Source organism: Panulirus ornatus, chromosome 9 (assembly GCF_036320965.1).
Source record: "Panulirus ornatus isolate Po-2019 chromosome 9, ASM3632096v1, whole genome shotgun sequence".
NCBI classification, from domain to species: domain Eukaryota; kingdom Metazoa; phylum Arthropoda; class Malacostraca; order Decapoda; family Palinuridae; genus Panulirus; species Panulirus ornatus.
In genome coordinates, this window is record NC_092232.1 from 29900944 (window position 1) to 29915193 (window position 14250).

The following is a 14250-nucleotide window of genomic DNA, read 5'->3' on the forward strand; positions in this document are numbered from 1 at the left end:
TAATAAATCTAATATTAGCAAAAATATTCTTTCACACCCCCCATTAAAAAATGCTATGAGCATTACTTTGGTTGTAAGTACAGTGAATGACCAGGATAAAAGTTGGGCCCCCCATATTCATTGTCTCACATGGGTCAGACTTCTTACAGTATGGGCAAAAGGTTCATGCTGTATGCCTTTTGCCATTCCTAGAGCTTAGAGAAAACCCAAAGATCACACTTCATACTGCTACTTTTGCTTGACAAATATAATTAGTAAAACATCAAAATCTAAGCATACTGTTAAATATCCTAATCTATCATCCGCTATGAGGCGGATGACCTAATGGTCAGGAATTACCTGTGCCACAGCCTCCAAGAAACACAACCCAGAGTGACGATGGTCTGGTGATTGGAAAGTAGACCAAGTAGAGGACAATATGGGTGTATCACTTGAAGCAGGCTGTTCTTCAAGTGAATTACACATGCCAAGGCAAGGAGATCTTAATGATTTTATCTGCAATTTAAATTTGTCTAAGAAGCAAGCCAACCTTTTGGGTTCCAGGTTAAAGGATCTGGAATCTTCTCCAGGATTAAACTAAAGTACGCTTTTATCGTGATCGCCAGGTCATTTTCAAAGAACATTTCTCCTTTGAAGATGGTCTGGCATTTTGCAATGATGTTCGTTCTGTTATGGAGGCACTTCACTATGAATATAACACAGATGAGGTGCATGTATATTGACTCATCAAAAGTAAACTTGAAAGTGGTTCTACTCCACAATGGAAATAAGTTCACCTCCATTCCTCAGGATCACACAGATAACATGAAGGAATTGTATGATAACAGGAAGCTTCTTTTGGAAGATATTAAGTATTTGGACTTTAAGTTGAATGAATGTGGTGACCTGATGGTTGTGGCAGTTTTACTCAGAATGCAACTTGGTTACACGAAGTTTTGTTGTTATCTCTGTGAATGGGATAGCCAGAACAAGAAAAATCATTACACAAAGAAAGTGTGACTAAAATAATCAAAACTGACTCCATTAAAAAGAATGTCATCAATCATACTCATGTTGATCCTTAGAAAATTTATCTGCCTCCTATGCACATAAAGCTCAGGTTGATGAAGAGCTTTGTCATGCCCATGGATTCACATATTTGAGGAATAAAATCCCCAGAATCATTGATGCAAAAGTCAAGGGAGGCATTTTTGTAGGACCACAGATCAAGGAACTGCTACAAGATGAAAAGTTTGATGAGCTGAATGAAGTTGAAAAAACTGCATGGCTGTCATTTAAAAGAGTTTGCAAAGATTTTCTGGGAAATCACAAATCAGAAAACTACTGTGATGTAAAAGATCCAATGACTCCATATAAAACTCTGAAGTGCAATATGAGTCTAAATATTCACTTTTTAGACTCACACTTTTTCCTAGAAAATCTTGGGGCAGTCAGTGATGTGTAGGGCAAAAGATTTCGCCAAGATCATTCTGGACATGGAAAAGTGGCACTTAGGAAAGTGGAGCCCCTCTATGTTGGCAGATTACTGCTGGACACTAAGGAAGGATGTTCCTGAGGCCAAATATAGCAAAAAATCGAACACTTCTATATTTCAGAGTAAGATTTTGAAGTGCAATACCAGCCTCATGTATGAATGAGTAATATACACTTCTGTAAAATCTAATTGCTCAGTCACTTAAAAACCATGCCTGATAGAAAAAATTCTAAAACAGATTTGAATTCAGCATAAAAAGTACTATAAGGTCCACCTATTTTTGTTCATGGAACAAAGTTGACCAGTGTTATTTATATATTGAATGCTAGAATTGACACAGTACTGCACAGGAGGCTAGTTAAGCAGCTGGAATACCAGACAGGAATAAAGGGAAGACTCCTCCCACGGATAGTAAATCATCTTCATGGGGAAAAAGGAAAAAAGGACACATCAGAAGCGCATTCTCCAAAAGGATAGATTTGAGTGCCTCAGGGTTTTGTTTTGGGACCAATATCTTCTTGATCCAAGTGAAAGACTTGCCTGAAGGTAAGGACTTCTACCTGAATATGTTTGTAGATGATGCAAACATCATGAAGGCATTGAGAAGCGAGGAGGATTGCATCAGACTACAGAGGAATCAAAACAGACTGCAAAGTTTGTCTGATACATGGTAGATGAAATTCAACCCTAAAAAATTTACATTAATGAGAGTGGGACAATCTAAAAGAAGGCTTCAAAATGATTATCATTTAGCAGGCAATAAGTTTTAGGATTCTGTACATGAGATGGACTTAGGAATCAACATTGTCCCTAACTTGTCACTAGAGTCCAACATTTGGAGTATATCATTAGAACAAAGTGTTCTCTGGCAAGTATATGGATAAGGAATTATTTCACAAGATACTCATATCTTACATAAGGACAAAACTAGAATGTGCTTCTCAAGTTTGGTCACAGACCTAAAGAAGCACAGAGAGCTAATACAAAAGGTCTGGAGGAGGAACACAGAGATGGCACCAAAATTAAGAGAGCTTAGTTACAGGGAAATGCCAAAGGTTTTAAATTTGGCCCACATGGAAAAGAGAAGAATGAGGGATGACTTGATTATAATCTTTAAGCTTCTAAAACAGAAAAATGAAATAGGCAGTGAATATTTCTTCTAGAGATATAAGGACAGAGCAACAAGAGGACATAACATAAAATTAAGCAGGAAATTTTATCAAAAAGATGGAAAGAAGCACTTCTATTATGTAAGAGCAGTGGATGAACAAAACAGAATGACTGAAGACTTGGTTAATACTGACAGCATACATAAGTTTAAGATGATGCATAATAGTAGAGAATGTTTGACAGATGAATGTAAAACTCCCTCCCAATACATTACAAAAATCTTCATTTTTTTTCTTTGCTTTAGAATAATGAACTTAAATAAGCCATTCCTTCATTTTTTGGACCACAATGACTGACCCTCATAGGTGTGAGCCTTGGTTCATTATGCCTAAACCTTTTTATATTTTTTCAATTTAGATTTATTAAAGGATTTTAATACATCAAAGGTCAAAAAATCATGCTTTCTTTATCACTAAGCAATATCACAAATACTTTTTCAATGGTATCATCATACTTTCTCTATCACTAAATTTGGAAATGAAGTTCAGGAACCAGGGTATTATGATGAAAGGTTCTCAAAAATTTACAACAAAGGAGAAACAATGTGGGTACCTCTAACCTTAAATATACAGAGAAGGTTTAGAAAGAGGAGACCATTTATCTTAACTTCACACATGGTCAAAGTCTTTGAACAAGTGATAGGAGGACTCATACTAGAACATCTGATCAAGAATAACTATATAAATGGAGGTGGACACACATTTGTGCCAGTGGTACATAATGCATGCTGGATGTGGTGATACATGGTACACAATGTGTGTTGGTTGCAGTGATGCACGATACATAAAGTGCGGTGGTTGTGGCTGACATCATCACTATCATTTGTTTAGTATAATCTTTTCCTAAGTGCTTCATGTCTATCACATGAAGTTATGTTTTCCTCCACATCTTTTATTTTAACAATGAATATAAAACTCACTTTGTTACTATTGCTTACTATTGTTATCAATGCATCTACATAAACAAAGAGGGATACATACAAAATTCACTAGAGAATGTTAACCCTTCTAGTACCTTCCTTTTTTTTCCTCTTATCTTAACCTAAAAATTAATGCTAACTAGGATCTTTAACTACAGCTAAGGACCATAAGCAGCTTAAAATACTAACCTTTATAATCCCTTCATCGTGTCTATATGCAAGCATGACAGCACCACAAAATAATATGGAGCAGTAAACAGATAGGACTGCAAAGAATCCAGCACAGGATGTCTCAGAAATCCACCAATGAGAATACAATGGGAGAAATATAATACGAGTGATGCCATGTAGCCCTGCTAGCCATACTCCTGAATGTGGCTTTGCCTTAGGAAATGTTGAACCTGTGAAAAAAGAAGTTATTGTTATAAATGTTAATACAAGCAACCTATACAAATCAAACAAAAAAGTTGTGAAACATGTCTATCAAAAACAAACAAATAAAAGTCATAATCTCTATATGTTACTGCTACAGTCCAGAAAATAACAACCTCATAAAATTAGAGCACCATTACTCTTTACATTCATATATAAGATAATTCTCACATTCAGAGAATAGTGGTGTGTAAAGAATCCTCCCAATGAAGGCAACAATACTCTCTCAGGAACTCAAGCCCCATCTATCCCACTAACTAGAGTGCAATGGCAAAATTAGTTCCATGATACAGTGATTTTGCTACGTTGTATTTTTCATAAAAGAATCTCCAATGGAAAGTGGTTTTTAAGTGTAGAAAGATTGACTAAATATATACTATTTACTACCTCTTACTAAGTCTACATCAATGAATTCTGTCTTGGGCTTGGCTGTCTTGCGTGGAGTGTAAGAGAGACCCTGGAGTATTCTTTGTTCCACTGTTGTTTCCCATGACTGTTTATCGTAGTGGCTAATCCGTCCCTGATACCAACCAAGGGCAGATTCTAATACCATCCTGAAGGGGGAAAGTACATTAAAATAGCTTCATGAGTTTTTGCTGACACTCTAACGAAGAAATTCCAAGCCCTGTTGATTTTCACAGAAAATCTTTATGATTACTGAAATCCATTCAATGAGTTTATATAATCAATAGTACTGTACTTTAAACATCATTTTTCTCAAAACTTCCATAATGAGAGGAAAGCAACTGCAAAGATATGATAATGAAGTGTAAGTTATATAAGCTGAAGCTGATTAGAAGTCATATCAGCAAAAATATTGTTATAAAATCAAAACATGCTAGAGGCAATCCATGGATGACTATCAATAAAAAAGAAAAAAGATAAGACGGTTACAATCGGCAACAAAAGCATGTATTTTTCAAAAAATGTGTTCAAATAAAAGTAAGGTGATTCTGTTAAAGAATAGACAGTTCATATGTGTCATGTCTAGAGCATATGAATGGAATTGTGGAAAACAGGAAGAGATATTGTACTTGTAAAACTAGAGAGTCTGCTAAAGTATCGAGTTAAAAAAATTGGCCATTGGTGTAAAAGACTCTATTCAGTCATGTATATGTGCTAACAGAACATGTGTCTGTTTTCGTACAATGACCACTGTAATGATACAGATGAAAAGTACAATTGAAGTGCAGACATGTATACCATATGAGGATTCAGAAAGTAAGAGCGATATATAGCATAGTGATTAGAATGGTGATGTATTCTCAAAGATAAGTGGGTGAGTGCATTTGAATGAGGTCTTTGAGAGCAGATGAAATGCAAGCTAGAGTAAGCTAGGATATAATGAAAAAAGTAAGTATGGCTCTAAATAACTGAACTTACTGGCAATCAAGGTGCATCATTTATCTGAAATTTCTGGAAAAAAAGGAGCAACTCTGAATCAAGTCAATATGTCCAGAAACATCAGAAATATTAAGTGCCATTAGAAAATCATGAAATGGATACTCACTAGACATGATGAAGCATAATACTGTACATTTATAAAAGGCTGTGTGTGATTATTTTCATATTCAGTACAGCACCCCATCTGTTAAACTTTCAGTATCATGCACTATTTCAAACTTGTTATACTGTCCACATAGATATCATTCACTTAACATGTTCCATGCACTCAAATCTCTTACTATAAAATTATTTTTCCTTAACTTTTGCTACTTGTTTCATATTCAGTTTCTTGCTAAGTCTCTGATTCATCTGTCTTTTCTCATTAATAAGTGTCAAGTATTACCTTCACCAGATCCATTTAGAAAATATCATGTCTATTACATCTGTTACTTTTTTTTTTTTTTTTTTGCTTTGTCGCTGTCTCCCGCGTTTGCGAGGTAGCGCAAGGAAACAGACGAAAGAAATGGCCCAACCCACCCCCATACACATGTATATACATACGTCCACACACGCAAAATATACATACCTACACAGCTTTCCATGGTCCACCCCAGACGCTTCACATGCCCCGATTCAATCCACTGACATCACGTCAACCCCTGTATACCACATCGCTCCAATTCACTCTATTCCTTGCCCTCCTTTCACCCTCCTGCATGTTCAGGCCCCGATCACACAAAATCTTTTTCACTCCATCTTTGCACCTCCAATTTGGTCTCCCTCTTCTCCTCGTTCCCTCCACCTCCGACACATATATCCTCTTGGTCAATCTTTCCTCACTCATTCTCTCCATGTGCCCAAACCATTTCAAAACACCCTCTTCTGCTCTCTCAACCACGCTCTTTTTATTTCCACACATCTCTCTTACCCTTACATTACTTACTCGATCAAACCACCTCACACCACACATTGTCCTCAAACATCTCATTTCCAGCACATCCATCCTCCTGCGCACAACTCTATCCATAGCCCACGCCTTGCAACCATACAACATTGTTGGAACCACTATTCCTTCAAACATACCCATTTTTGCTTTCCGAGATAATGTTCTCGACTTCCACACATTCTTCAAGGCTCCCAGAATTTTCGCCCCCTCCCCCACCCTATGATCCACTTCCGCTTCCATGGTTCCATCCGCTGCCAGATCCACTCCCAGATATCTAAAACACTTCACTTCCTCCAGTTTTTCTCCATTCAAACTCACCTCCCAATTGATTTGACCCTCAACCCTACTGTACCTAATAACCTTGCTCTTATTCACATTTACTCTTAACTTTCTTCTTTCACACACTTTACCAAACTCAGTCACCAGTTTCTGCAGTTTCTCACATGAATCAGCCACCAGCGCTGTATCATCGGCGAACAACAACTGACTCACTTCCCAAGCTCTCTCATATAGGTAAATTTTTTTTTTTTTTTTATACTTTGTCGCTGTCTCCCGCGTCTGCGAGGTAGCGCAAGGAAACAGACGAAAGAAATGGCCCAACCCCCCCCCCATACACATGTACATACACATGTCCACACACGCAAATATACATACCTACACAGGCTTTCCATGGTCCACCCCAGACGCCTCACATGCCTTGATTCACTCCACTGACAGCACGTCAACCCCTGTATACCACATCGCTCCAATTCACTCTATTCCTTGCCCTCCTTACACCCTCCTGCATGTTCAGGCCCCGATCACACAAAATCTTTTTCACTCCATCTTTCCACCTCCAATTTGGTCTCCCTCTTCTCCTCGTTCCCTCCACCTCCGACACATATATCCTCTTGGTCAATCTTTCCTCACTCATTCTCTCCATGTGCCCAAACCATTTCAAAACACCCTCTTCTGCTCTCTCAACCACGCTCTTTTTATTTCCACACATCTCTCTTACCCTTACGTTACTTACTCGATCAAACCACCTCACACCACACATTGTCCTCAAACATCTCATTTCCAGCACATCCATCCTCCTGCGCACAACTCTATCCATAGCCCACGCCTCGCAACCATACAACATTGTTGGAACCACTATTCCTTCAAACATACCCATTTTTGCTTTCCGAGATAATGTTCTCGACTTCCACACATTCTTCAAGGCTCCCAAAATTTTCGCCCCCTCCCCCACCCTATGATCCACTTCCGCTTCCATGGTTCCATCCGCTGACAGATCCACTCCCAGATATCTAAAACACTTCACTTCCTCCAGTTTTTCTCCATTCAAACTTACCTCCCAATTGACTTGACCCTCAACCCTACTGTACCTAATAACCTTGCTCTTATTCACATTTACTCTTAACTTTCTTCTTCCACACACTTTACCAAACTCAGTCACCAGCTTCTGCAGTTTCTCACATGAATCAGCCACCAGCGCTGTATCATCAGCGAACAACAACTGACTCACTTCCCAAGCTCTCTCATCCCCAACAGACTTCATACTTGCCCCTCTTTCCAGGACTCTTGCATTTACCTCCCTAACAACCCCATCCATAAACAAATTAAACAACCATGGAGACATCACACACCCCTGCCGCAAACCTACATTCACTGAGAACCAATCACTTTCCTCTCTTCCTACACGTACACATGCCTTACATCCTCGATAAAAACTTTTCACTGCTTCTAACAACTTGCCTCCCACACCATATATTCTTAATACCTTCCACAGAGTAAATACACTGTACTATTCCATGTTCAGTGCAATCTATCTATCTACATTCATCTATATCTCTGATGTCCATTCCCTTCGGAAAGCCACTTGAGGGTGGTTACAGCAAAAGAGTCTCCATAACTGGTGAACTCCAGTACTGCTTCTTAGCCACTGGCAGAGGGTAATTCTAGCGCTGTGTTCTCAGGCTGAGAGGTATAAAATACAAATTCCTTGAACTACCCACCTCCGCCTCAAGGCAAAATACACAGCCATTTATGCTTGTAATGGTATCACACACTTTGTTACTAGATGCTACAGTCTAAATTATTTTCATACACTGGTGAATCTTTATGCAGATGTATAGGAAACCTGTACAAGATCTTTGCCCTCTCATTATGTAATAATTCGTGAATTTCTGACTCGCAAAATAATAGTAATGATAATACTTGTTAATAATACTTGTTCATTAAATGTTTCTGCTGTCAATCCATGTAAATTCCTTTATATCTCCTGATACTGCAGTCAAGCATTCCAGCTTTCTTGCTGGACACTCAAATATGTTTATCTGAAGCCTTTTCAAAATATTTCCAGATAATTCACTATAGTAATTCTATATCTACCTTATTAAGTTACTTTCAGGTTTAGAATGTTGCTCTTTTATTCCTTTATTCATTGCCAGGCATATACCATCACACATCTTTCCTAACATTTTTCAAGACTAGAGTTCTAGTTCTTTTGATCTTCTGCAATCCTGCAGTTCATATGCTCAAGTCCACTGATTTTAAATGTAAAATGTTTCTGCAGTCTCTCTAATTTACCTAAGTCTTCTTAACTAACAACTTATCAACACAGCGGTATTCGATTTTACTTATGTATGTACCAAAAATTTTCATTAGTTTTGCCTTTATACAAACATTCTTAATGTCATACTACTCATTATTTTGCTTGAGAGTATTACTTAGCAGTGTTCCATAAATCTAACTTTTTCAATTATGATGATTCCCATATCCTTGAAATTTACAGAACTGTTTCTTTTCTTGTTGGACCTTCATATGAATGCTTTGAAATAGTGTATATTGTCCTATGACTTATTAGTCCAAATTTCTTTTAGTTGAAATCATTTATGTTCTCTTCTAACCAGGTACATATAGTATTCAAATCTCTTTGAAGTGTTTCTTTGTCTTTATCATTTTCCATTGTTTCACTTACTCTCTTGTCATCTTGAAAACATCTGCCTATGCTCTCATTTACATTCTTACCTTTGTTAGATATCAACATAACAAAGGGCAATGCAGCTATCTCTGTTCCCAGCAGGACACCCAAAAGAATTTTTTCCTCATTAGATGCATTTCCTTTGGCAACTACTTTGAATATTCTATTGCTTAGAAATTCTTTAATCCACTTTTTTATTTTCCATTTCATATTTTGTACAAAAGAAAGCAGCAGGAGGTCAAGAGGAAGGTGAAAGGGTTGAAAAATAGGGCAAATGAGAGGTGGGGTGAGAGAGTATTATTATCAATGTTTAGGAGAATAATGTGTGAAAGATAAGAGAACAAATGGGAACATTGGTGAAGGGGGCAAGGGGGAAGTAATAACAGGTAGTGATCAAGTGAAAAGGAGATGGAGTATTTTGAAGGTTTGTTGAACATGTTTGATAAGAGTGGCAGATGTTGGGTGTTTGGGTTGAGGTGCTGTGCAAAGTGAGAGTGTCTGGGAGAATGGTTTGGTTACGAGAGGAGAGGCATTGAGAGCCTTGCGGAATATGAAATCCGGCAAGGCAGCAGGGTTGGATGGTATTGCATTTGAATTCATTAAGAAAGAGCGTGACTTGGTTGTTGATTGGTTGGTAAGGATATTCAATGTATGTATGATCATGGTGAAGTGACTGAGGATTGGCAGAATGCATGTATAGTGCCTTTGTACACAGGCAAAGGGGATAAAGGTGAGTGTTCACGCTACAGCAGCATAAGTTTGTTCAGTAGTCCTGGAAAATCATATGGGAGGGTATAGATTGAGAGGGTAAAGGCATGCACAGAGCATTAGATTGGGTAGAAGCAGTGTGGTTTCAGAACTGTTAGACGATGTGTGGATCAGGTGTTTGCTTTGAAGAATGTGTGAGAAATATTTAGAAAAACAGATGGATTTGTATGTGGCATATATGGATCTGAAGAAGGTATATGATAAGGTTGAGAGAGATGCTTTGTGGGAGGTCTTAAGAGTATATGGTATGGGAGGTGAACTGCTAGAAGCAGTAAAAAGTTTTTACCACGGATGTAATGCATGTGTATGAGTAGGCAGAGAGGAGGGTGACTGGTTCCTAGTGAAGGTCGGTCTGCAGCAGGGGTGACTGGTTCCTAGTGAAGGTCAGTCTGCAGCAGGGGTGTGCAACTTCTTGATGGTTGTTTAATTTGTTTATGGATGGGGTGGTTAGGGAGGTAAATGCAAAAGTTTTGGAGATCAGAGGGCCTGAGAAGTGAGTCAGTTGCAATTTACTGATGATACAGAAACTGCAGAAATTGATGACTGAGTTTGGAAAAGTGTGTGAAAGGAGAAAGTTGAGAGTAAATGTGAATGACAGCAAGAATATTAGGTTCAGCAGGGTTGAGGGATGTAGGTTTGAATGGAGAAAAACTGGAGGAAGTGAAGTGTTTTACATATCTGGGAGTGGACTTAGCAGCGAATGGAACAATGGAAGTGAGTCACACAGTGGGAGAGGAAGCGAAGTCTCTGGGAGTGATGAAGAATGTGTGGAAAGAGAGAACATTATCTTAAGAGAGCAAAAATGGGTATGTCTGAAGGAACAGTAGTTCCAACAATATCATACGGTTGCAAGACATGGGATATAGATAAGGTTGTACAGAGGAGGGTGGATGTGTTGGAAATGAAATGTTTGAGGACAATATGTGGTGTGATGTGGTTGATCAAGTAAGTACTGAAAGGATATGAGAGATGTGTGGACATGGAGAGAATGAGTGAGGAAAGGTTGACAAAGAGGATATGCATGTCAGAGGTGGAGGGAACAAGAAGTGGGAGACCAAATTGGAGGCATGCAAGGAATAGAGTGAATTGGAACGATGAGGTATACCAGGGTCAACGCACTGTCAATGGACTGAACCAGGGTATGTGAAGCATCTGGGGTAAACCATGGAAAGGTCTGTGGGGCCTAGATGAGAATAGGGAGCTGTGGTTTTGGTGCATTACACATGACAGATAGGGACTGAGTGTGAATGAGTGTGGCCTTTTTTGTCAGTCTTCCAGGCAATACTCCACTGAAGCTGGGGGCAATAATGCTGTTTGCTGTGGGGCGGGGTGGCGCTGGGAATGGATTGGAAACAAGCAAGTATGAGTATGTATATGTTTATATATGTATATGTCTGTGTATGTGTATGTATATGTGTATATATTGATATGTATGCTCTGTACATGCCTTCACCCTCTCAATCAATACCCTCCCATACAATTTGCCAGGAATACTCACCAAACTTATACCTCTGTAATTTGAGCACTCACTCTTATCCCCTTTGCCTTTGTACAATGGCACTATGCACGCATTCCGCCAATCCTCAGGCACCTCACCATGAGTCATACATACACTGTATAACCTTACCAACCAGTCAACAATAGTCACCCCCTTTTTTAATAAATTCCACTGCAATACCATCCAAACCTGCTGCCTTGCTGGCTTTCATCTTCCGCAAAGCTTTTACTACCTCTTCTCTGTTTACCAAATCATTTTCCCTAACCCTCGCACTTTGCACACCACCTCGACCAAAACACCCTATATCTGCCACTCTATCATCAAACACATTCAACAAACCTTCAAAATACTCACTCCATCTCCTTCTCACATCACCACTACTTGTTATCACCTCCCCATTTGCGCCCTTCACTGAAGTTCCCATTTGCTCCCTTGTCTTACGCACTTTATTTACCTCCTTCCAGAACATCTTTTTATTCTCCCTAAAATTTAATGATACTCTCTCACCCCAACTCTCATTTGCCCTTTTTTTCACCTCTTGCACCTTTATCTTGACCTCCTGTCTCTTTCTTTTATACGTCTCCCACTCAATTTCATTTTTTCCCTGCAAAAATCGTCCAAATGCCTCTCTCTTCTCTTTCACTAATACTCTTACTTCTTCATGCCACCACTCACTACCCTTTCTAATCAACCCACCTTCCACTCTTCTCATGCCACAAGCATCTTTTGCGCAATCCATCACTGATACCCTAAATACATCCCATTCCTCCCCCACTCCCCTTACTTCCATTGTTCTCATCTTTTTCCATTCTGTACTCAGTCTCTCCTGATACTTCCTCACACAAGTCTCCTTCCCAAGCTCACTTACTCTCACCACCCTCTTCACCCTAACATTCACGCTTCTTTTCTGGAAACCCATACAAATCTTCACCTTAGCCTCCACAAGATAATGATCAGCATCAGATTGGGGAAGAGCAGTGTGGTTTCAGAAGTGGTAGAGGATGTGTGGATCAGGTGTTTGCTTTGAAGAATGTATGTGAGAAATACTTAGAAAAGCAAATGGATTTGTATGTAGCATTTATGGATCTGGAGAAGGCATATGATAGAGTTGATAGAGATGCTCTGTGGAAGGTATTAAGAATATATGGTGTGGGAGGCAAGTTGTTAGAAGCAGTGAAAAGTTTTTATCGAGGATGTAAGGCATGTGTACGTGTAGGAAGAGAGGAAAGTGATTGGTTCTCAGTGAATGTAGGTTTGCGGCAGGGGTGTGTGATGTCTCCATGGTTGTTTAATTTGTTTATGGATGGGGTTGTTAGGGAGGTGAATGCAAGAGTTTTGGAAAGAGGGGCAAGGATGAAGTCTGTTGGGGATGAGAGAGCTTGGGAAGTGAGTCAGTTGTTGTTCGCTGATGATACAGCGCTGGTGGCTGATTCATGTGAGAAACTGCAGAAGGCAGTGACTGAGTTTGGTAAAGTGTGTGAAAGAAGAAAGTTAAGAGTAAATGTGAATAAGAGCAAGGTTATTAGGTACAGTAGGGTTGAGGGTCAAGTCAATTGGGAGGTGAGTTTGAATGGAGAAAAACTGGAGGAAGTGAAGTGTTTTAGATATCTGGGAGTGGATCTGGCAGCGGATGGAAACATGGAAGCGGAAGTGGATCATAGGGTGGGGGAGGGGGCGAAAATTCTGGGAGCCTTGAAGAATGTGTGGAAGTCGAGAACATTATCTCGGAAAGCAAAAATGGGTATGTTTGAAGGAATAGTGGTTCCAACAATGTTGTATGGTTGCGAGGCGTGGACTATGGATAGAGTTGTGCGCAGGAGGATGGATGTGCTGGAAATGAGATGTTTGAGGACAATGTGTGGTGTGAGGTGGTTTGATCGAGTAAGTAACGTAAGGGTAAGAGAGATGTGTGGAAATAAAAAGAGCGTGGTTGAGAGAGCAGAAGAGGGTGTTTTGAAATGGTTTGGTCACATGGAGAGAATGAGTGAGGAAAGATTGACCAAGAGGATATATGTGTCGGAGGTGGAGGGAACGAGGAGAAGAGGGAGACCAAATTGGAGGTGGAAAGATGGAGTGAAAAAGATTTTGTGTGATCGGGGCCTGAACATGCAGGAGGGTGAAAGGAGGGCACGGAATAGAGTGAATTGGAGCGATGTGGTATACCGGGGTTGACGTGCTGTCAGCGGATTGAATCAAGGCATGTGAAGCGTCTGGGGTAAACCATGGAAAGCTGTGTAGGTATGTATAATTGCGTGTGTGGACGTATGTATATACATGTGTATGGGGGTAGGTTGGGCCATTTCTTTCGTCTGTTTCCTTGCGCTACCTCGCAAACGCGGGAGACAGCGACAAAGCAAAAAAAAAAAAAAAAAAAAAAATTGATATGTATACAAGTATGTATATATATGCAAATGACTGGACGAGTCGTTCTTCATCCGTTTCCTAGCACCACCTCGCTGATGTGGGAAATGGCAATCAGGTATAATAAATAAAAAATTAATATTTCATTTCCTACTTTCTCCAGCAGTGCTCCATCAATTTCTTTTCCAAAATCTTAAAAAAAACTCCTGGATGTGAACAGGGAGCTGTGGTTTTGGTGCATTACACATGACAGATAGAGACTGAGTGTGAATGAATGTGGCCTTTTTTGTCAATTTTCTAGGTACTACCCCGCTGAAGCAGGGGGCAGCGA

At 39.5% G+C, this 14250-nt stretch overlaps 1 protein-coding gene across 14 annotated transcripts in view; it reads right to left on the bottom strand.

Moving 5' to 3' along the window:
• phtf (putative homeodomain transcription factor) overlaps nucleotides 1-14250 on the bottom strand; it is a 260330-nt gene that overhangs the window by 212144 nt on the left and 33936 nt on the right. For 13 of the 14 annotated variants that reach the window (XM_071664936.1, XM_071664929.1, XM_071664942.1 and 10 more), the window contains 2 exons: nucleotides 4383-4549; nucleotides 3753-3964 (listed from right to left, as the gene is read on the bottom strand). In XM_071664936.1, the coding sequence (XP_071521037.1) occupies nucleotides 3753-3964; nucleotides 4383-4548 (378 nt within the window). In that variant the 5' untranslated portion in view covers nucleotide 4549. Of the gene's footprint in view, nucleotides 1-3752; nucleotides 3965-4382; nucleotides 4550-5378; nucleotides 5411-14250 lie in introns of those variants that run through there. The other variant, XM_071664930.1, reaches the window with a different exon arrangement.